Below are 23,018 nucleotides of genomic sequence, written 5' to 3' on the forward strand. Positions count from 1 at the left end.
TTTGAAATTCAATTTATTTATTAACTTTGGCAATTTTATTCATTTTGCCTTAAATTAGATTTCTGTATTTTTAAATAATATATTTTATTATTATTTATAGGGACTATGTAAGCAAATAATAAAGAAACGGAATAATAATCATAGGACTGTACAACGCAAATATTTTTTTATACATAAAAAACAGATTAATACTATAAAAAATATTATACATATTACCATGTATTCGACACACGTATGTTAGGTACACTTACTTTATCATTAACACTCACTTTGTTTATCATTAAACTCTGTGGTCAAATTGAGGATAGATAGGTATATATATATTGTTTGCCTTTAATTTTATTTATCTATAACTAGTCTTACTGAATTTAATTACGGTCAAATTTCGACCACCGGGTGACTGCTAATTTCATTTAAAGAACATATGTAGTTTCGTAAACCATGTCATATGTGTGATCTATTAAAATGTTAGAATGATTTATGAAAGTATAAATTGATTTGAAATGAAACAGATCAAACAGAGGGTGGTGTGTGGACGGAGTAACTAAAAACCATCGCACCATATCTATGCATTCTTACATATTACGCCGCACCAGGAATGATGTGTAGGCCTCGGTTGTTTAGCGGCTGAACACAGCGCCATGCTTCCGATGGACGCGGGTTTTACTCCTCGCACGGTACAAATATTTCTATTCATGAGTACCTACCTTTTATTGTCTGTATCGGTATGAGTGTTTTCTTTATATATTATGATGTATTTACCAAAGGTATTTGTATCAGTTGTCTAGTAAACAAGCTGGTGCTTAGCGTAGGACTAGTTTACGCCGTAGTGAATTGTCTTGTCATATTATTACTGGTTAGGTTATGTAGGTAGGTAACCTACATAACCTAACCAGTAATAATATGTTATCTAGTTAAGCTGATTATTTACGGTGACATTAATAAAGTGATACCATAATAGTAAAGTCAAACTTTACAAGTACGATAACGACCTCCTTTGTAGCTCATAAATAAAAATTTACATCAACAACAATTTTTAGAGCAAGCAATTCCAAATATTGCCAATAGAAGGACACTTGAAAGCTGACAAATTAGTAATAAAGTAGCGAGTTTACGATGTACTCCTACGCAAGTGAAGTGGATTCTTTAAACGGGCGGATTCCACATTTTTTTAAAGCAATTTACTATTTTTTAACATTCTTAAAATATTTGTGTAAATTAGGGTTGCCAACCCCAAATTTAAAATGGATTTAAAGTTGGGAGCACTAGGACAATTCAGTTTCAAAACAGGACCTAATAGAGTTTCAATAGTTAAATTAATATGTATTGAAAATAGGTGAAATTAAATTCGTGTTATTAAAATAAATATATTTTTAAATTTAATTTTTAAAAATGAATTATAAATTTCTACATTCCAGGACGCTGCTTAAATACGTCCCAGGACACTGCAAAAACTAGGACATGTCCTGGGAAAAAACTTTAGTGGCAACTCTAGTATAAAATCAATGTAAGACACATTCGCTTATTAAATAGTCTGTTAACTTAAATATTTCACGTTGATTATCAATGCCCGAATTTTTTTGTTAATCACGAACGTGTTGATTAAAATTAGGTACTTTGCCGTTTGTAGGTATATAATACTTGCCTTATTAAAAATACGAAACTCAAGCATGTATGTGAGAGTTGACTGCTACAGAAAGCATTCACCTGATTTTGTACAGATTGTGTTGTGGTATTGATTATAACTAGGACATGAACTGTCGGAACTTATCTTTAGAACCGGGTTAGCTTTCTACAACAGGTAAGTACCTGTACCAGAGCAGCGCTCTCCATTGCGTTTTCCTCGCCTTTATTTATTTGTAATACTACTTTACTCGTTTGTAATATACACAAATAAAAAAAAAATGTGTCAGGCAGTCAGCTTTTCGCTAATTGCATATGAAAGCATAATGAAAGTATACTTACATATCAAAAATATTAAATTATGTTTTGTCTATTTATCTCTTTGTTTTTCATATTATCTGACATGACTGGACCGATTTTGACGAGCTCTAACTATAAAGATTTTATATTGGGATTTATGAAAAATAATAAGAATAGAATAAATATAAATGAAAACATAAATGAAAGGCAAATACGGAAACACTATTTTTTTGAGAGACTCGCAGTCGTCTTTTTTTTAGTAATATGTTTTCCCTTTTTATATACATAAATATATGGCAATGAAATAATAATGAGTTTTATATACAAAAGTTTATTACATACGGAATTAATACTCGCTTGTAAAATTGTAAATTGAACTTTATCATATATTCGCAAACACTTCTCTCCCGCCATCTAGCGTTGAGTAGGATAATAATCTCTACACGATCAGGCGTGTACGTTTCCTATTAAAGTTGCTTCTTATTAATATTTAGACGAACACTGTTAGATGACGCTGTGAGCTCAGATGTCTGTTACTTTACTTGATGGTATACATTATGTACAATAGATGGCGCTTATAATAATATTTCAAATCTTGTTTTTAATGAACAATATTTTAAATGTCTATGATTATGGTACTTAATTTTAAACTTTCTACGTATTAAATAACCAATTAATACAAAAACGTTTTACATTATATATGTAGGTACTTATGGTGTTATGTCGTTGGATATATTTATTAATATTATTACCATAAAAACTTACGTCTAGGTCATTCAGTTCATTGTGACAAATTTACCAGAAAGTTATCAAGATAGTTTCCAGGGAGACCTCGTGGAAATCAAACTGACATGGTAAATTGTTAGCAATTGTATCATTAATCCATATTACAAACTATTGGGATTTTATTTATGCAGAGGGCAAATAAGGAAACACCATTTTATTCGCAGTCGCCTTTTTATTATTATGATTTCTCTTTTTTATATACAATAATATATGTCAATATAACAAAGGAGTTTTATGTCCAACACAAACAATCTCCGTCCCCCGGGGTTTTCAATATTAAAAAACTAAAAGTGAATTTCAAAGTTTTCAGTTTATTATATTACTTAATGAGTTTTTGCACTAATGAGTTGAATATACACGAAGTTATAGTAATAGAAATAGTAATGGGCTATATATTAGTAGATAGGATCAATCAATCAATCACTTTATTTTGTTGAATATACAGGGACAGCCAGTACCTACCTAAATTTAACATTTTTCTCTATATTCTGCCTATGCGTAGGCGTCCAAATTTAAATGTTATTTTATTACACATACATTATTTTATATTATATGATAATATCATAGATTTAATGTTACAATAATTTTTAGTTAGCAAAAATTCTCTCGTGGATGTTGTGGTTTAAAATTGATATAGGCAGGTATCTAGCAATAAATTACATTGCTAGGCAAATGAAATTAGTCGACAGAATAAAATGACGAATAATATAATTTTAAGTACGTACATCTGTTATTCAATTTAAATTATAAACAAACATCAGTATTGGATTAATTATTCATTAATTGACAAATCGTGTGCTAACCGCACGCGCGTTGATTCCGCACAGTCATTGCGACTATCACAAAGACAATCTCCGAATCGAATCACCCGAGCCAAATAATCGAATAGTCCGATTGTTCTGAACGTTGACTCTGTGGGTGGTCAATCGATGGCTGGATGCGATTACTAAATGGGTAATTACATGTCATGTTTTATGATTCAATAGTTCAGATAGAAATATTAGATCTGTTAATTCTACGAATTCAGACTTGTCTTCAACCTTTCTGTACTTACGTATCTGGTGTCGCTATGTACCTATTCCTACATCACAATTATAATGAAGTCTGACTACTGGCCAAAGGTGTATGTCACGGTTATAGTCGTAACCTCAGATACAAAATTTATAAATATTTTTGTCTTTATTTTATATGTAATATGATAGTCTGTAAGGTATTATATAATCAACTTAATAATATTGGCCAATACTGTAAAGTTCTCTAAAAATAGAGATAAAATAAATTTAGTTATTTTTGAAAATACGCTGTCCTCACGAATTTCTATTGGATGATTGGCTGGGAGAAAATGCCTCATAGTGTTAAATCTACCTCATAGTGATAAATACCTATAGTACGATTATTAATTCCAGTCAGTAAAATAACTAGTGCAACTGGAACTGATACAAAAAAGGGTGCAATAGTTGCTACAATAGTGATGTTCCGCAACATCTTTAGGTATCTATATGAAAAACAGAATGTCGTCCATAGTGTGATAAGGGATGACCATAGTGTTTCCAATAACCAAAAACAAATAATATAACAGTATTTTATGTAATATTTAATTTTTTATCGTGTATGTCTTCTGTTTAATTACCGTAAATTACATATTTTTATATGACAATTTGATATTAAATAAAAAAAATATAATCTCGACTAACGTTTAATTGTAAAAACTCGATTCTCGCATCACTATTTATTTGGGACTAAAAACCTGCAACACTGGAAATGTCATTTTACTGACTGAAATTAATAATTATAGTTTAAATGTAGTGCTCAGGAATGTCAACGGATGAGAAGTTTCCGGGTGTCTGTCACCTATGGGAATAACGGTTATTTTATGTACCTACCTACAAACTTCTACAGGCATCCCTCCATAGTAATATTATAAATGAGAAAGTGTCTGTCTCGCTATTTGTTACCTTTTCACAACTAAACAACTCAATGGATCGTAATGAAATTTATATGAATAGAGATGGATGAATACAAGCTATATGTTTTATTATATTTGAATTAATAATTAAAAAGTTAATAAAACAATCTAATAATCTTCTTATTATAATCTGTGTTTATCTCACCTTTACCTGTGTGCTACAGGTAAAAATAATAATTATAAAAAACTGTTCCATTTTCTCTATGGTAAAAAAATATAATGGTAAATTAAAGATAAAATGTCATGTCTCGAGGTTTGACATAAACTTGAGCTTATGCTTGTTGCAACAGCGCATTGAAATATCAAAGTTTGTGATATTGAAACATGACAATATTGACTAAAGTTCTCAGGTTACCTAATCAATATCCACTGCTGCGTGGTATGATATCTTACGCCATAATCTGGCCAACATGCAGCATAGTACAGGAATACATAATCAATGGGACCACCATAGGTCACGCAGATTGGTCCAGAGCGGCTCGTTACAGTGTTTTTGGTACGTTTTTCATGGCACCTGTATTTTATGGTTGGATGAAATACACAAGTAGATTCTTCAGAAAGAAAAACTTGAAGACAGCGTTTACTAGAGCTGTTATAGAGCAAGTTTCATACTCCCCTTTAGCGATGGCTTATTTCTTCTTTGGAATGAGTGCACTTGAAATGAAGCCTCTAAATTCTTGTATAAAAGAAGTGAGAGAGAAATTTTGGTCAACTTACAAGTTAGGGGTAATCTTCTGGCCGGCAGCGCAGACTATAAACTTCTATTTTGTATCGGAGAAGAATAGAATTGTGTTTGTAAGTGCAGCTAGTTTTGTTTGGACAGTATATTTGGCGCATGTGAAGGCTAAAGATCAGAGTGATGTTGAACTGAAAGTTATGGATGAAAAGAAAATTTGACATTTTTTGTATGAGGTCAGTCTTTTGTGTCTTAATTAAGTGAGATAGTTCTAATTTAAATTAATTTACTATAATACAAATTATAGTAAATTAATTTAAATAATACAAATTTTAATTAAAATTTGTTAAGTTTCATGTGACTGCAGTGCCTGTGATTTTAGAAGACAATAGAACTTTATTAATGTTCAACTTATAATTTAAATTAATTATGGTCGAATTTCAACCACTTGTACCTGTTAATATTGTACCTATTAATAAATATGCGCTTAGTCAAGTAACGGCTAACGTTTCAACATGTAGCTCCTTATTTCGCTAAGTATATATCATAACTTCTTTAGTTTTAACCGGAATTACCCAGGTGGTTTGTTTTTGTAAATCTGTTTACCCCCAAGATATCTTTAGGTGCAATTGTATACATCTATATAGTCATGAGAGATTATTCAATAGGTGGTAAAGTGAACACTCGAATAAACCTTTAAAGGCTATAATCGATTCTACGGCTTTCTATCCGATTTGAACTTGTATCCCTCCGACTAATGGTTTCATTCAGTATGAATTATTACAAAAAACCACTCCGACCGATTCAAGATTTTTTTATATCGAGCAAAAAAACTGGACAATGTTATTAGAATTAATAATGGGAATGGATTTTTATGAGGAAATATTTTTATTGACGTCATTAATCATGTTTTGTCAACGCCGGGGTTCAATGATTCAAATATTCGAGCTTCGAACTTGGACTTTTTTTGAGCTTCGAAACTTTTTTGTTTAGTAAATTATGAGCATATTGTTATTTATAAGTTATGTAACTATTTCATATGTTTATATCTATATTAACTCTATGGATAGTTAATAAATAAACGATTTACTTATCAAAAAGGCACTTGCAATTTTAAGAGCATAAATAACACAGAACCGTTAGATGTGATATGTTTTTATTTTACTACTTTTAGAAAATACTGATTTAAAGAGAACTATTATGTTCAGTTTTTTTGTCAATAATTTCCAATTGAATCTGTGTGTTTAGTAGCACACCATGATTCGGTAGTTCGGTTATAAAATGCAATAAAATCTTCGATGTGCATAAGCTATCTATATATCTATCGAATTATTGTTCTATAATTTGATTTTGAGTGTTCTAATGTTTTGTTGTTTTAAACTCCTATGATAAGTAATGCATTCTACGTCGTGACACACTGATAGCGATATAAATCTATCTAGAATCGAATTACTTTCTAATTTAACTTCAGAATGTATCATGAACATTATTTGTCACAGGAATTTAAGTGTTTTAGCGACCGACTTTGTGATCTCTTTCTTCAGCTTATTCACTTTTTATATATTTTTTATTTTGGTACAATTATTTATGAGTTTGTGATAGTCATTGTTTTTGTTGGTTCGTTACTGATATTGTCCGTATGTGTAGTTTCAGTAAGACTGCGTGTGTTTAATCTGATCGATCCGTTACAATATGCATGAAAATTTATTAAAGTAAAATTGCAATATTACGTGTTTTTTTTAAGAATAATAAACAGTGCATCAGACTGTAGGCGCTAAAGTTGACGGGATACTAGTGAGGGATAATAGGATAAGTATGAAATTAGATCAGCGTATAGTGGGGAATGCACCAGAAATAAACCAAGATGTTGTATTGCTAGCAATGAGTCTATTACTTCTCGTTACTTACAATCTCTCCCTTGAAGTAACTAATTATAGTTACATAGATGTTGCTTGATAAAAGAGTGATAGTGAGCTCAAATATGTTGGGCAATTAGTGACCAGTGATTGAGATGAAGCAATGACGATAATGATGAAAAGTTATTGTAACATTATGAATGTGTAAAAATAACACGTCAAATACTTACATCAGACTCCATAATCCAGGTAACAATAGTTCCTGCATTAAAAAGGCTCTAAATGCAGGAACTATTGACAAATTAGATTGTAAGTAGGTATCGCTAGCAAGTAATTACATACTGAATTAAATAACGTACAAATTGAAGTTACGCTTCAGAAATAAGCAACATCATAGAACATAATAGGAAAAATATTTTTATAAAAAAGTTTGACTTCCCTTTTCCTATCCCTTCCCTGATTGCAGTTAACTCATCTACGGTATTGAATCACCTTAAACGGTTCTCTTAACCATAAATAAGACTATTGACAAAATGGCGCTAAATTGAATATCGCAACCAATTAAAGACACTAGGCTCGATATATAATTAATTAAAATTGTAAAATCATTCGCATGCAAATGAATCAACTGATTCATTGCTACTCTCATACGCGTTATCCGAGCCAGATAACATTTATTGAGTCCAATGTATAGCAAATAACAAACATCCGGTCTCATTCTGTCTCAATTCAACAGTGCTTGCATTAAAATTCGCTTGAGAAACACAACGATTAATTAGCTTGATAACTGCGTTGTACCGACGGCTACCGTCCCCTGGTTTTGGGTACAAAAGAGCCGAAACGGGTCCTTTTCACTTAACGATCTCGCGTCTTACGAGGCTACCTAAAAAATAAATAAAAAAAAAACAACTTTATACCTGACCCTTGCTGAGATATTTGCTGAGATGTTTTTACCGCAAGAGTGTTGTGATATTTTCCATCTAATTTAAATGCGTAGATTTAATCAATATGAAGAAGAAAATTGATATATAATATAAATAGTTACCAGGTATAGCTAGGCGTGTGTAGAAGCGTCGATCACCGTTTGATTCTTTTAACTAATTTAACGAACCTCATCAGAATATTATCTTCTCTGTGCCCGTCAGGTACCTGACGAGGTTTAAATACCTTTCTTTTATAAAAATAGGTTTATCTACTTGTAAAATATATTGCATTTTTGTATTTAATGGTTTTAATTTCTATATTTTTTAAATGTACTCGTAGGTTATTGGGCGAAGATGTTTAGATATTATCGCCGAACTTTCATTCGACGAAAAATTGTGTCGTCTAATGAAAGTTTTACCGAAATAAACTTTGTGACCTGCTTGCAACAAAGAGCTTGTTTCTTAAGCTAATATAGCTTTTACAGTTGAATCTCACAATATATCATGGCATTGAAATTCAGGGTTTTCGTACCCTGAATTTCAATGCATGATGGATGTTAGATGTAATTAAATTAGCTGTCAGTTTATTAATTATAACAATGTTATAACCTATATAAATACATAAGATAAACGCGACTAAAATTCTACTATTGGCGGTATTATCAACTCTACGTTCATCTACTAGTGAACTATTTCACGCTACTTCATAGAGGTCTATATTTTGTTAGAGATAAAACTGACCAAAATCACATGACATAAAGTGACTTTTTTCGGATTACTACTTCAAATGCCTCACAAAGTCCCTTTCTTCACCTGCCGTGCAACATTATTTATTGTTATTCGATGAAAAAAAAAAGATCGGCAAAGGTACGGGTCACACTGTAATTGATTTAATTTCTGAAGTTACATAATTACTGTGAAATATGGTTGTCGACGGCAGTTTTTTTTTCGCTTATCTCAACGAGATATCTATGGTTGTTCGTTGACAGTTTAAACTTTTTGTGAAATTAAAAAAATATGATCCCTTTTATGGCAGGCCAGTTTATGATTTTTTATAATTTTGTGAAAACAATCATGTTGAACAGATTCATTAGTAATAATAATACTAATGATGGACACACACACAGTGCCAGCTACTCCTAAGCTAAGCAGAGCTTGTGTGATGACTACTAGGCGACTGATATAAATACTACAATTTGTTTTTGTAAATACATGCATACATAGTATACATAGAAAAATCCCAGACCAATACAAACTATCATATTCATGAATACAAATGTTTGTATTGTTATTGTATTATATTGGTCTGGGTGTTTTGTATGCATATTATTATTATTGAAATATTTAAGTATTTATATCAATTGTCTAGTTTCCATAACACAAATTCTGCTTACCTTGGGACTCGATGATGTATGAATTGTCCAGGAGGTATTATTATTATGATTATATATGGCTATAGTAGGATCAGTCAAGAAACTGGTCAGTGATTGATCATTTAAATTCACTTGATTCACATACGACTGATGGACACGCAGTCTGCGTGTGCGAATCGTACCTATATATAAATTAATGTAACTAAATGATGACGAAACAATAATACAGGCAATTACGAAATCCTTTAACGGCAAAGACGTGCTAAAAATATACCTACCTACATTTTTATGTTTATAGTAATTAAAGATTAGTTAACTTGTAATTAAGTTGTATTTCTTCCTTTAATGTGAATGTAAGTTGATTGACACCATTGGTATTTTTACGAGATTCTCAACTTTAAAAGAGTTTTATAAACAAATAATACTTAACGTGTCCACATATATTTAGTATCTATACATATAATATTATCTTCATTACCGGACAGTAAAAAAACACCGTCATACTGCGGCCAGTCCCTTTAATCAGGTACAAAATCCCAAATTTAGCAACAATTAAAATTAGTAACGCTAAAACTGGATTTTAAACGATACAATCATTTCGATAGCATCGCCTTTTACATTAATTTGGAGGGAACCGCAATGAAATAATCATAATCGATTTGAAATATATTTAAAAATCTCGACTTGACTCGTTTTGAGGCGATTACGGAAATGTGAGATTTCTGACGATTTCAAACAATTAAAAAAATGTGCTCAGAATAAGTGTTGGTTGCTATGCTAAGTGTTTTTGTTTTATTTACGTTAACTTTATCAATCTTATATTATAAAAAAATTCATGGTACAAAGTTAGTTACAATACTCCGCCGATTTTTATGAAATTTTATATACATATGCAGTAGGTCTCAGAATCGGCTACTATCTATTTTTTATACTCCTCAGTGATAAAGGTTGTCCACCCTTAATATTTTTTTTTAATTTCTCTAGTCTCTGGTTTAGATAGTCTTATATAAATGTAACAGTTTTCGTCTGTCTACCGGCAGGATAGTATTTCTGTATAAATACATATGGTTAAACTACCACATCACAAATAGGTACTGTACCTACTATCAATGCGAATCTGAGGGCAGTAGCTAGATTTAATAGGACATAATATTTTATGATCCAATTTAAATCAATACTATTATTAGACATGTTCCACGAAGTTCTTCAAAGTCATAAAAAATACTACCTAGCTCCTAACTCTTGATTCCGGAAACATAATTGAAGCTATGCTAATTAAAATGTTATTCGGTAAAACTAGACAATTTTATTTTATATCTCAGGTGGGCGGAACCTCATAGCAGGGTGATTTGATGAAGATACCTGACAAATTCATTGTTTCAGAATAAAAAATAGATAATAACTAATAATTCAATATTGAACTCTATGGACATAGACCATAAAGTTGCATATAACAAATTTATGAAACCCAAACAAAATTAGTGAATTTAATAAGTCATAATTTTTGTTGGCCCTTCGTTTTGGGTTTGACGTAGGATATAATTAAAAATAAAAATTATTGTGATTGGTTTTGGCAAATTGCAAATTGGTCCTTTTAAAAACGTCGAAAATGATGTTCGGTGTGCTTTTTCGGTAAAAGTTTTGTATTTAAATTGAGAATTGGGGCATTGAGGCGGACATTAAGAACGAATGAAATTAAAGAAGCGGCTATAATCAAGTAAGCATGATTGCTACAAATAACTATATTAAAATTGTCGATGCAAAAATGTTTTCGACCGACTCTAGACAAAGCAGTTAGTTCAATTTAAGTGATTTTTTTAATGTATTTTGTATGTTATATTTTATTTTCGTCGATACGGATACCGATACCGATTCTCGTGATTCAAGTAGTTGGTACTATTCACAGGACTCATTGGTATACAAGTACAATGAGATACACTGGCAGTTTAATATATTCTTTAATTTCATCAATAAGTGATACAAGGAAATTAATGATATCAAAATAGAATTGTACATAGTTTTTTAAGTTATTACCTAAACACGTTACAAATATACAAAATGAATATTTATAAATCAAAATCGTCAATTCTAATCATGACCACGGGAGCTTGGCTAACTGTCCTTTTTGTACAAATACGTAAAAAGAATATCTATATACGAATGAATCAAAGAAGAAACCCATCTTGAGTTCCATTTCTAGAATATTGTCACATTGTCACTTGTCACACTTGTCAGTTGTCACGGGTTGTCACTGTCCGCGCCGCTAACCTCGTATTTCACACTTCAGTGTTGTCATAAACTGTGTTATAGTCGAATTGTTTTGTTTTAGTGACAACATGTTATTTATTAGTCATAATAACGAGTTTTAAACGACACAGACGTACAGCTTTTACGATATTGTGTTGGTTTTGATCTTGTGGTGTTTATTATTGTATATTTTTTATAATGACTGACGTAAACGCTTTGACATTACAATGTTAAGAGACATTTGAATACATTTGTTGAATGTCAGAACTTTCCTGTGTTGAAACTACTAACCAGTAGTTATTTTTTTATTTTAATATATATCTATGAATATTATAAATTGAAAAGTGTATCTATAACTATTTGTTATTTATCCATCTTTAAATAGCTTTGATTAATAAAATTTGGCGTGAAGATATTATGTATCACGATATATATATATATATATATATATATCTTTTATCTAAAACAATAGCAGACAACGTAACCGAAATTTGATAATCCATTCATTCAAAATTTAATCAAGACTTTAGAGAATAAATAGATAATATTGAACAAGAAATATGGAATAACTTAAAAATACAGAATGAGTAGATCAACAGATGCGAGTTTTGTCATTGCCCTATACTAAGGTTGTAGAAGATCGCTACTTAGCGATAAGACCCTTCCATTACCTTTGTCTTGGGTTTTTATCATTTCTTACATATTAATTTATGTAACTGAATTTTCTGTGAGAGGAACAGTAAAGAGTTTTCATTTCAGAATCCGGACCTTAACTTATCAACGCAAACATATCACGGCGCCGTTACGTTCAACAGTGAACTTTAAATGGTCTTTAAATGAGTACAACGGTAATTTAGAATTTTAACAAGTGTAATCTAAAGTATTAGGACGTCGTAACATTGCATGTTAAATGGATTTGATAAGTTCTAATAGTGTACCAATTTTATTCGAGATGTGTACACTGGCGTGCAGCAGGCCGGGCTTTTCTCCCGATGTCTCAATCTATCCCGGGTAAATTATTCTGAAGCCATTAAGTGTAGCGGCTAAAAGCCACTAATCGTTCGGTTTCCGCTACCGCTCTGCATAGACACCAGCGGTAATTATCACTTAAACACGCGGCGGTTTTTTTATTCATCTCGTCGCTTTTTTATACGATTTATTTTGTTTTTTTTTAGAGACGTGGGTGAGTGGTTTACGGTTGGTTTATATGGATACAGTAATCGAGGTAGCACACGAAGTCTACTTCAAAATATTATTTTATACTAGTTGCGTCCCGTGGTGTTTTGTATGTGTGAATAAGTAGCTTATGTGTTAATCTAGACTCCCATCTAATTTGACTAAAGCTCCTCTATTAATTGTTGCGTGAATCCATCTCAGAATATACATCCAAAACAAAACGGTACATAATATTCTACACGTTGTACAATACACCACTTCATCATGGCAACTGTTACCAATTTCTATAAGCTTCTTTGTCATTTGAATTGTAGACGTCTCTAGAATACTTTGTAGGCTTCTCCCTTACCCTACTACGTTGATTTAATATCGACATAAATGCTATATTCATAATATATATTTCTATATATTCATTGTATATAGTTTTATATACCTACACCTCATAGGGAAGGTTAGACGTGATTATTAGTAATGTGATCACATTGTTAAATATATATGTTTCTCTACTATGGCTTAACTGATTTTATTTCATGCTCATTCTATCATCTTTACCTAGTGCCTAGCCAGTGCATTAGTGGTATCCACCACACCATGCTCATTCTTTAGAAAGATCCACCCCATGTACATTCAATGCATATTCATTTTATATAAAATTATTATTTTCAATTTTTCACATCGCCATATAAACCAAATTTTGTAAGTCTATTAAGAAGCGCTAACAGCGTTAGTAAAACATCTTAAAAATACTCTTCCGTTTTGACAAAAACGATTTGAGAGTGGCGCCCGTTACATCCCTCTCGATTTACCTACAGCCGACAAAATGTATATTTAGACTTATAATAAACCTAGCTGTGCCTGCGGGTTCACCCGCGTTAAATTTAAATATAAAATATAGCCTATGTATTATTCTGATGCATAAGCTATATTACTGTACAGTTTCATCCAAATCCGTTTAGTAGTTTTTGCGTGAAAGAGTAACAAACATCCATAATTACGAGTACATACTATCGCGTTTTTAGGTATTATTAAGATAGTTGACAGTTATAGTATTTTTTAAGAAGGCTGATGTAATCACTACATATAACAAAGTCGCTGTCGCTGTCTGTCCGTCCCTATGTATGCTTAAATTTTTAAAACTACACAACGGATTTGAACTGTTTTTTTTAAATAGATAGAGTGATTTAAGAGGAAGGTTTATATATATAATACATGTACATCCGTGCGAAGCCGGGGTGAGTAGCTAGTATTACATAAGAAGAAATAACTTGATTTTTTGTTCGTTAAAGAGATAAATAAATAATTGAAAATTATCACCGATTCTTCAGAAATATCAATCCATGTTAATGCATGACTTATGTTATCGTACCATGACTGAACAGATCTCAATGAATTTTAACTTTAAAATAGTTACATGGAGGTAGGGTCATTAATGTTACCTATATCTAAAAAGAATTCAGATGAAGTCACAGAACAGATATAACACTGATCAATTTTCATACCAGAGTCTTAGGCCAAGAGTTTATTGAACTTTGATGTATGACAGGTTTTAATATTGTGTCGACTCGTTTTCAGACAATTGATATGTGCATAGCTTTTAGTAGGTATCTTATTAAGCAAGATTGGAACTTACGACTATTCCCGACTTATCAGGCTATTAAACTACTAAGTCACCTGATAGCTCACTTCGTATATAAGAACATATATACATATTATTGATATAATTTGAAAGAGGTGTGTAAGCTTAATCCCATAAGCGGTAGATATAATTGGCGAACACTATAATTAGTGATGTCCTCTAATTGAACATAACAGTTACACAAAGTAGGCCCGCCAACGAGACGGTACCAGTATCATGAGTATTCACAGAGCAGTTAATACCGCTGATGTCTCATTTCAGTTGTAAATATCTATAAAAATCTCCTTGTTGGCGCCATATTACCTTGCTTTGATATCGACATCAATACGATGCTCATAATATAGCACCTAATATAATCCTTAAATCCATAAGCGGTAGATATAATTCGCGAACACATATAATTAGTGATATCCTCTAATTCAACATAACAGTTACACAAAGTAGGACCGCTAACGAGGCGGTAGCGGTATCGCGAGTATTCAGCGGGCAGTTAATACCGCTGATGTCTCAATACCTCCCAGCGCGCGAGCCTATTATTTCAGTCCCACACGATGTGGGTTATACGCTAACGAAATATGGAGGTCGTTTCATACATTTTTTATTGTTACCTATCCAATCAGTGGTTTAGACGTCAAAATAGACAGAATTTTTTAAAATTCTTTTCATTCATTCATCCGTTTAGACGTGAAGAATTCATAATAGGTACTATATAGTTGTAGTTTTGTTGTTATTAATGAACAATTTACAATAACGAATCTAAATTTGTTCTCTAGTGTGTAAATTAAAGTTAAAGTTAGTAGTTATTACATGTAACCTTATTTTGGATTATATTGAATCGTAGCCGAAAATAAAAATGATAGTTATTATTTTAATACGTATTTTTGATTGACGGGCTGTGACGGGCACTAATTGATCCATTGCTGGCATCGCTACATTAACCAGGTTAACCTCCTTGCGGTCTCTTCTAGAGATCATCGTGATTGAAAAGATACTGGTTATTCCAAATTTAATATCTATTAATTACATATTTACGAATCAAACTTTAGATAATAAAAAAGTTTGAATTGATTTTTTTTAATGAAATATATAATAAAAGAGGGGCTGTTGATGGAAACTGATGACCATTGCCTGTATATATGAACAGCATCATCAAAACTATAATGACGATACCACAAGCATTATGAATTCTTTGGTACGTCCAAAAGGGGTTAAGTTGTCTTGCAAATGTTGCATTTAACTGTCATTAAGTTCTTTTATACATACGTATATAGATACATGTTATTAAGTATTTTTATACGTGGTTTTAGGTATATCATAGTTCTATGATAATATTTTTAATTGAAAGACTTCTTGTATATTTTTGTAACGTTTGTCGTGATTTATATAATCTTCATTTTATACATGATATATAGAAAATATATGATGAAGCCTATTCCATAATATTTTCCTCTCCTATTTAGGTTCTATAAAAGCGTGGTGCACCTACAATGCAGTTTATGTGTTGCTCTTCATGCATACATTGATCTATAACAGAACGATACATGATTCATTATGCGTTGTTCGAAATACAACTATATTATCAACACGCTGTGATCAATTTTCGTTGACTCTGAAAATTTTTCTTCAATTTATATCGAGAATCGACTTTGATTACAAACAATTGAAAAATGAATTGTATGTTGGTGTGGTACGGTGTACATCTGTTTCTAACCTAAAAGGTAGTTAAATCAATTTGAAAATGGAACAGCCTTTTTCAGATTTTAAATTGATTCTACACTAAATGTCCAAAGTTACGCATGCTATTTATTTTAAGTTAAACTTTTTTGCTATAGCTTTACGTTTCAATTTTCAATAGCCTGTGTCAAGGTATAGGACTTATTACAACAAGTTCGGAAGTTAGCTAGTGTGAGGTAACGTGAATCGCGAGAAAGTAGCTCTATTTGCTACCGTATCGCGCGCCATCGCAGTGCAGGGATTGTAAACTGTTGGTAATTTTAAAGTTTATATTGATATTTTAGAATTCTTCACTTTTATCAGACTGCGTATTAGATAGACACAATACAAATGAATGTTCAATACGAACGATTAAAAAATAAAAGAAAAATGTGCATTATAAAAATAATACAGTAAAATACTTAATAGACGTACAATACCTACCTACCTACCTACCTATACTAATATTATAAATACCAAAGTAAGGCTGTTTGTCACCTTTTCACTACTAAAAAACTGAAGGTATTTTAATATATACGTTATGCTATTTTTTCACTGATGATTCAGTAAAAAAATAGCATAAAGAATATATTAACACTTAATACAGTTTATATGTTTAACTTTTTTAGATCAATCGAAACAAAATATTTAGATGTTAGGTTAGGTATAGTAAAATTATAATGTCACCTAGTGTAGGTGTAATAAAAATGTTCACGACCTCATCGTTTTCCGCCGCTCCGCATCCGTCCAATCAGTGGCATTATATGTTAATAGCCTATTAGAATATATGTTGCAGTTCTTCGCGCCGCCGCTCGCGCCATCCTATCTCAAACGCACTGTAATTCGATTCCAACAGAAGTTGACCCATTCTTCCCATTGTTGCCAATACTCAACAGAGTTTATCATTCCTTGGATGTTTACTTGAGTGTATCATATACATTTTGCAACTCTATTATACCATAATAAACCTTAATGAATGGAAATAGAATACACAGCAGCATAAACACAATATTGCCAATGTTTCGCACGGTGGCTTGTTAAGAGAAGTGTTCATTGTTCTTGTTGTGATCTCTTATTGTATTTAACATTCGCTAGTGCTTTGTTACCCACTGAGTCGTGTTCTCTGATTCAAAATTCGAATACAAATTCAAACGGAGACCCTGAAGCCTATTAAAGTTTTAAAAATAAAAAAGTCGGGCTCAATTCCTAAAAACATCCCATAAGGCGTGCCGTGCGCGGTGTCTTTGCTCCGTCGCATGATAAGATCGCCTTTATAATGTTTCAATTAACCAGTAGCGCAGTATTTATTGGGGACAGTGCGGTCGGCGTCGATTCATTACCTGCTCTATAGGAATTAACAAAAAACCCAAAGGACACCGACGACGGAATGCTATACGACCGCGACACCCTCGCTGAGATGGTAATGAGGACTTGTCTGTTTATAATTGTTATGGGAATGGATTGACTAAGACAATTCATTTGCACCGCGCATTGTATATATATATATAATTTTTTTTTTCCTTTAGTGGTTGATAATAATATGGTGCACCACGTTAGGCTAATGTATGGAGCATGATAGAATGTGTGCGAAATCAGGTCAGTTGGTTATTGTAGCGAATTTACCAGAACGCCTCCGAATTTCCTTTTATTATACTTGCTTTAAAAAATATAGGCAATACGTAACCACAGCATAAATACTTACCATTAGGTAATATTGTTTAGGTTGTAATTATAAGTCGGTTACTATAATTTTTCAGAAATCGTCATTCAGAAAATCAGCCAAGAAGGTTGAGGAGGGTTTTGCTCACATGGGTATGTAAAGAAACCAAACTGAATAGACTTGAAATATGTAGGTACTTGATATTGAAAATAAATCTTAAATAAATAAATAATACCAAATAAATAATAAAAACTAATAAATTTATTAGTTTAAAAATTATGGCTGAATATATATTAGCTTTTGGAACGCAAATAAAGCTAGCCTCGGAACCCGACAAACGGATCGATTTGTTCCCTTTTTACGTCGAGAAAATTCCACCCGCGTATTATTCGAATTAATTCACCTGTAATTGGATTTATGGTGTCCCGCGGACATATTTCCAAATCCACCTTCTGTGTGGTTGCTAATTATACGTGCCTTGGTATTTTAACAGTGTTTATTGCAACCCACTATCTTTATTTAAAGCTACAAAGTAATATTGCCTTATTGACAGACTTATTTTCATTATTACGTCGTAATAGTATTTTACCACATGGATAGATTCTAGATACATAAATTGTAATAACTTTGTAGAAAAGTAAAGGTACAAGATAGATAGATATATTGTTTATTTGTATGTTACTAATCACACACAACATGTTCACAAGAATAGACAATACATAATACAACATAAGATTTATAATGTGTTATTATGTGTGATCTGTAGCAATACAAAAAGGTCGAATCTCAGCGTGGAACATTGTTCAAAGCACAAAACACTGATTTTCAGTTTTAATCCATTTGAGGTGAAAATAATAATTAAAATAAATATAAAATAAAAAGAGTAATATTATTGGTGATTGTCTGCGCGGTGTGTGTATAATAAAAATAAAAATAATGTAAATAGTTCAGAGTATATACTTTGATATAATTTTAACGGAGTGGTAAGGATTAAACGAAAAAATAAAGAAAATATTAACAAAAGAAACATAGAAAAAAATATATATTAAAAATCATTACGTGAGATTGTAGTACTTATATTACAAAACTGTAGTACTTACATTCGGTATAAACGTTGGAATTTATTAGAAATAGTATCTATATAATCAGTCACATTAGCGACCATGTACTAGATCTGTTTAAATTACAACAACATGTGTTAAGCAATATGTTTACGTATTTGTTTACTTCTATTCTATTGACGGTCTCGATAATCTAGCGGTTTAGTACACCGCCTTATTTCTAATGGTCCCGGGTTCAATTCCTCGCAAAGTATAAACATTTATGTTCATGAGTGTGATTGTCCTGAGATATCATTATTATTAACAATATTTTTTTGTATTCTATTCAATACTATAAAAATACAGTAAGAACAAAAATTACTTCCACTTCCGTTGCCAAAAAATGAGAAATATCCTAAAGTTAGTGTTCTTTTTTTACTCCTCAATCAATTTATATTATCAAACCTGCCTTTTTATTTCAAATATACCTATATATTTACCACGACATATGTTATAGTGAAATATAGATAACCTGTAATATAATTGTATTAAAATTGCGAAAACAATACATATTGTGGGACACCGTAAATCTCCGCTCCGCCGTCTGTCAAAACAAACATATTATTATTTGAGAGCTATTCAAATGCCATTCCTTTATAAAATACGTTCTGAACTCATTCGTGGTCGCCTCACGGGACACACTAAGGGCTATTCGTGACGGCATACAATAAAAAAAAGCATATTGAAGCGCCATATCTCGTTATTATTTTGGAAAACAATAGCGCCTGTATTGTCACATCCAGCGCGGTCCATGCAAATAATCATAAATAAATAAAAATAAATATGAGCCACTCCAACTCGGATGTCTTATTTTAAGTTCGTGGGTTCACTATCGTGGAACTGGATAGACGTGGAAGTGGCTTTTTAATTTAAATACTATGTAGGTACTATAACAAACGGTGTATGTATGCTATGATATACATGATACAGAGACGATGTATTATCATCAATCTAGTTTTCTAGAAATAGTCAATATTTATAATGTCGAGCACCATTACCTACTGGGTATCTTTTTTAGGAAGGGTTAAAGAGGGATATTAGGGTTTCGTAAGGGTCGATAACACTCACGTGACACATCTGGTGTTTCAGGCGTGCATAGGCTACAGTAACCGTTTACCATAAAATGACCCGTAGGTATACTGTTTGCAACCATGGCAGTATAAAAAAATGTTAGTAACATAATGTTGATGTGTGATATTATATTAAATTGATTTACTGAATTGGAAATAAAACTACATTATTAAAGTTAAACATTATTTGATTTGGACTCCTGTAGAACATTGTAAAAAGTTGTTAGTTTCGAAAGTTAGGTCTGCGTCTTACCTACTTCAGCTACCAAGTAGTTCGCATTGATAGTTGTTTATTATTTCATGGGTATCTCACCCATCAAACAATAAACAGATAGGCAGTGAAATTCTAGGATAAGAAACATGACACAGTCTTCCAGAATGGCAACGCATAAGTGATATCTCGGGCGTCATGGGAAGACGTGGTATTCGTGGTTTTGTTCATGTGCCATTAGCTTGCTTGCCATTCTAATTACACGAAAAAAAGATAGCTAAGTTAATAAGGAAATCTAGAAATAAATTATTACAGACTGTTTGATAAAATTTCTGTTTTGTCGTGAAATATCCCATGTTTCACTTCTGTTGGGAATACAGCTGTGGTTTTAACGAGTACAGCTCCAAACAGGGCCCTCTGTCCACCCGGCGCCATCTTGGATCCTTAACAAATGTCCACACAACGCAAATAAAGATACGGGTACTGCAAAACGAATTACATTGTATTTATGTTATATTTCGGAAATATAGCTTTGAGCGTTGCTGGAGAAAGATGGGCATTAATCTTTATAAATATATTCAGATAAATAAAGTACGCTCTTTAATGTTGCCGAAAACTACACTTATTTTTAGTATTCAATTAATAATATGTATAATACATTTAATATACCCTTTTTTTTAGTATATAGAAATTTCATAATACCAAATTGGATTCCTAAATTATTGAAATACCTTCATTTATTTTACCCATTTTTTCCATAACTATTATATATTATATAGACACCACAAAATAAGATGGATTGAAGTTATAAAATACGACAATCCTCTAATAAACGACAAATTCATGTATTTCTGATGAACAAAATATTTTAAAATAACACTAAGAAACAAACAATATAAAAATCATAATATAATTTTCACGGCCCATGTTCTACTACAGATTACAATTTCCTAGTCATTAAAAAACTGTAAATTAGAAAAAAGTAATTTAAAAAGAAGGTCTATAAAAAATTAAAAATGTTATGTCGTTCTAAAAATGGAAGCTATTTATTCTGTTCCTTTGTTAGTAATTTAGAACTTAATTATGATAAATAATTATTTGTTGAAAATAAATATATGGAAAAATATTTTATTTACTCTTAGAATTACTCGATACGATTAAAAAATTACAATTAAATCAAATACTAATACAGGTGCATTATTGCACTCATTTTACCTATATTTGTTTGTTAATTGATTACTTTTCAAAAGTGGTAGATAAAAAACAAATTGTTATGACTATTCAAAAGTGCTTAAATTAAGTTTATTTGAATAAATGATTTTCTATTCTATTCTATTTTTTCAAACAAGTTTGATGGAGATATAACAATTTTTGTTGTATTTTGCCCATGAACAGTTTTTATGAAATTTTATACCGAAAAATATCAATTGAAAAATAGAGACTGAAATCAAAAAGTTACACAAAGAATTATACTACGGATAGGCATCCTTTGATTTTACGTGCATGCACTTCACTTTTATTACTTTTCCACAAATCTGGTTGAAATTCAAAATAGTTCTTATTACGAACACATAAAGTACAAAATAAAATATACATAAAGTAATACGGTTTATGCAAAAGTGTTAGATCGAGTTTTCCGAACAAAATTGGAAAAATATATTGTTCGCTACTAAAATCAATGCATGCATTTGAAGCCGGTCCGTTAGAAATGTGATTTGAATGCAAATTAAAAATCTTTGTCAGTTTATTTTGTCTATTTTTACAGTATTATAGCTATTTCTTTAATAGAACAGACATTCAATCTTAGACCTCAGACAGAGTCTTAGGCAATGTCTGGGAACCGCCAGCTCAGCGTTACCAGTAGTAGGTATCTTCTTAGTAATATCTTTGAATTAATTATAATTATAAAGAAACAGACAGTGCCAACAGTCCTCAATATACATAAATAGCACCAAAGCTGTTGTAGGCTGTAGACCTTTTTATATTCACAACAGCGATATGGCACAATTTATTGAATGAAAAGAAAATAGTTAAAAATGTTGATAATCCGCAAAATTTTTGATCTGAAAATTATATTATGTGTTTTTACATGTTATTATGACGTATTACATACTTATTGTTTTAATATTTATTATTGTTTCGCTCCTTCTATTCTTCTACCAACACGCCATCCAAACGTACGCGTCAAACGTACTTCTACGAAGTGCTATTCCCGAAGACTAAGATGCAATGCCTCCATACCATATAATGTTATGATTTCTGCTATTATAATACAGTTCGTTAAGTAGGTTGTTTTGATGCAGAAATATTAGTATGAAATTTATCAAATCTTTTACACTATGCATTTAAATAAACTAAATCTATCTGGTTTCATACTCTACTTTGTTATTAATATATGTAGTTTAACTTCGGCTTACATCCTCGAAATTTTAATTCTTACTATGAATTCACGTATCTATAGACCACCCTGTTTATGGTTCGCCACTGTAAACTATTTGGGGATTAACTTATCTAAATAACTGTTAAAAGCTCTTTTTTCAGGTCGAAAGTACGAAAGCGCCCCATTGAAATATCCGCTCGTAAGTACTTAAAGAGATAAGTGTTTGTAAACCTTTAATCTGGTTAAACCTCGCCGTCGGATGTAAACATGATTGTCCTGGTTAGTTTTTTAACGTGTCTGTTTTTGTTAAATACATTTATTT

General features: G+C 31.4%; 1 protein-coding gene across 1 annotated transcript; it reads left to right on the forward strand.

The window, feature by feature from the left end:
* The first annotated feature begins 4,999 nt into the window (after window positions 1-4,999).
* Window positions 5,000-5,572, forward strand: LOC131843242 (mpv17-like protein 2). The gene has a single exon (XM_059191850.1). It carries the CDS (start codon window positions 5,000-5,002, stop codon window positions 5,570-5,572), a length of 573 nt encoding a protein of 190 aa, XP_059047833.1.
* The last annotated feature ends 17,446 nt before the right edge of the window (window positions 5,573-23,018 follow it).

Source organism: Achroia grisella, unplaced genomic scaffold (genome assembly GCF_030625045.1).
Source record: "Achroia grisella isolate CSIRO2021 unplaced genomic scaffold, CSIRO_AGI_Agris_v1 utg2906, whole genome shotgun sequence".
Lineage (NCBI taxonomy): Eukaryota > Metazoa > Arthropoda > Insecta > Lepidoptera > Pyralidae > Achroia > Achroia grisella.

Excerpts from the sequence above, each read along its gene's own strand:
- LOC131843242 (XM_059191850.1), top strand. The coding sequence starts at position 5,000 with ATGACAATATTGACTAAAGTTCTCAGGTTACCTAATCAATATCCACTG.